This window comes from Tasmannia lanceolata, unplaced genomic scaffold, assembly GCF_043159265.1.
Source record: "Tasmannia lanceolata isolate RefF3 unplaced genomic scaffold, GAP_Taslan_0.1 ptg000011l, whole genome shotgun sequence".
In the NCBI taxonomy this organism is placed as follows: Eukaryota; Viridiplantae; Streptophyta; class Magnoliopsida; order Canellales; family Winteraceae; genus Tasmannia; species Tasmannia lanceolata.
The window spans coordinates 5,688,170-5,690,441 of record NW_027518688.1 but is presented as its reverse complement, the minus strand read 5'-3'; the positions used below and the strand labels follow the sequence as shown (position 1 = coordinate 5,690,441).

Genomic DNA, 2,272 nt, shown 5'->3' with positions numbered 1-2,272 from the left:
CTTATTTAATTTTTTGGCTTTTGGAACTCAACTCCTTTGATAATTTTGGAATGTTTATGAGGGTCCCAACATGTTGGTCCACCACATAATCATTCACTAATCCATTTTAAGTTCTTTAAGTGTTTTTGAAAACTATTTTTTAAAACACTTTGCCTTGACTGAAAAATCTAAAGAGAAAGGATGTACAATGATACCTATGTAGCTTTCAACTTCTCTTTAGTCTTGGTCTTCAATTGATCTTCCATCTTGTGTGTACTTGCTTGAGAGATTATGTGAGCTCCACATAGCTCCTTTGACTCTTGTGTTGGTACGTCTTCAAGCATGACCATGTAGTGTGTTGGTTTCATCAATGATCAATCCTATCTTAAACACAACACTTCAAAGCAAATTGATTAGTATTCAATAACACAATCAATTATGTTTAGAATCATCAAAACAAGATAGGAGAGTAGACCCTTGGGCTTACACATACTTCCTGAGGTATCCTTGGTTAATCAGTAGCTCGATTTCTTCTTTAAGGTGCCTGCACTCGTCGGTGTCGTGCCCGTGGTCTCCATCGAAATGGCAGTATTTTGACTTGTCTCTTTTGTTTCCCTTCCAGAGCAATCTGGCCGGCCATTTTAAGAAGTCCTCTTCCTTGATGGCGGCCAGAATGCGCCTTTTAGAGGTATTGAGGGGGGTGTAACTTTCTTCCTTCCTCTGGGGGCTCCTTTCTCTGCGTGGAGCTTTATCGTCCCTGCACTGCTTGGTGGGGTTCTTTTCTTCCTCGGAGGTTCTCCTCCGGTTCGAATCCAGGGCCGCCAGAGTCTCCTATACGGATATGAACTCTTCAGCCCCCGCCATCAGATCTGCCAATGACTGTGGGTTTCGGCGGGCTACCGATCGCCGAAAATTGTTAGACTTAGCACCGGTGAGGAGTACATTTGTGGCTGCAGAGGGATCTAAATTCGGCACCTGAAGGGCCTCTCTATGGAAGGGGCTCACAAATGTCTTCAGAGGTTCGCTTTCCTCCTGTCTTATGGCCATTAGCGACGCTGCTGTTTTTCTTGGCCTTCGACTGCTCATGAAATGTCGGACGAGGTCATCCCCAAAGTCCACGAAGATACTGATGGAGTTCGGCTTAATTCGTGAGTACCAATCTCGTGCGGCACCCGTCAAGGTGGTCGGAAAAGCTCTACAGAAGAACCCGTTAGAGGCCCCGTGGAGGAGCATTATGGTTATGAACGTCTCCAAATGGTCCACGGGGTTAGTGGTTCCGTCATATTGCGGGACCGATGGCATCTTGAACCCTTTGGGCTTTAGTGTGCCCAATACATTATCGGTAAATGGCGATCTGCGTGAGAACGTATTTGAGGTAGGCCGGCCCTGATCATTCGCCAGCTCCTCTATCCGGTGGTCTATTTCCTCGATCCTTCGCAGCATCGGGTTAGATCTCTTGTATGCTCGCCCCGCCGATCTGTCCCTTCCCACAGAAGGGCCGGCGGCCGACCCAGAATGACTTTCCGAGCTCCGTCGGCCACGGCGGGATTTATCTTGTTGTGCACGGTCCTCCCTGGCTCGGTGCCTCTGTACGGAGCGAGATTGAGACCAGTGACAGCGGTGAGGCTCCGTTTGTGCGTGTCTTGTTTAGGAGTGATGTGCTCACCTTGAGTGGTGGAATGATCACGACGGGGAGGTATAGGTTCTTCCCCGGGGGGCTCAACCTTTCCTGCGGTGGTCGGAAGGCCTCTAGGCCCTGCTGCTAGGGTACTTGTTGAACCAGGTGCTTGTACTAATCAACAAGAGTTGTCATTTGATGGAAAAGAATCTGTATTTGTTCAGACGTAGGAGTGGGAGCGGGATTCAGATGCTCTGAGTGAGCCAAACTCTGATCCGCCATCGCTGAAGGGGCCACTACTTGTAAGGCGATTTGCTCGCTCGGAACCCTGCGAGGTGCTTCGGCTCGGGCTGCCCTGGCAGTTACCCGAGCACTCCTCCATCCTTCCATTTTATAAGGGGGATTTGAACAGCTTTTAGTTCGACGGTCCCACAGATGGCGCCAATCTGTTAGGCCCAAAATTGGTAACAGATACGGCAGTGACGAAAGAGCTGATCTGGCAGGTCCAAATTGACTTAAGATGTCCTGCACAAGAGCGCACAAGGTCAGAAGACCAACCCGGAGTCGTTACTTCGGACGGGCGCTTCGACACTCAAGTCAGTATAAGCAGAAGAGTAAAGCAAGAGCTTGGAATTATATCTTAGGAATCCTCCTACCTTAGTTTGAGTGAAGGAT

The 2,272-nt window shown here is 48.9% G+C and overlaps 1 protein-coding gene across 1 annotated transcript; it reads right to left on the bottom strand.

Moving 5' to 3' along the window:
• Positions 1-810: 810 nt before the first annotated feature.
• LOC143885825 (uncharacterized) lies at positions 811-1,422 on the bottom strand. Its single transcript, XM_077389881.1, has one exon. It carries the CDS (start codon positions 1,420-1,422, stop codon positions 811-813), a length of 612 nt encoding a protein of 203 aa, XP_077245996.1.
• Positions 1,423-2,272: the final 850 nt, after the last annotated feature.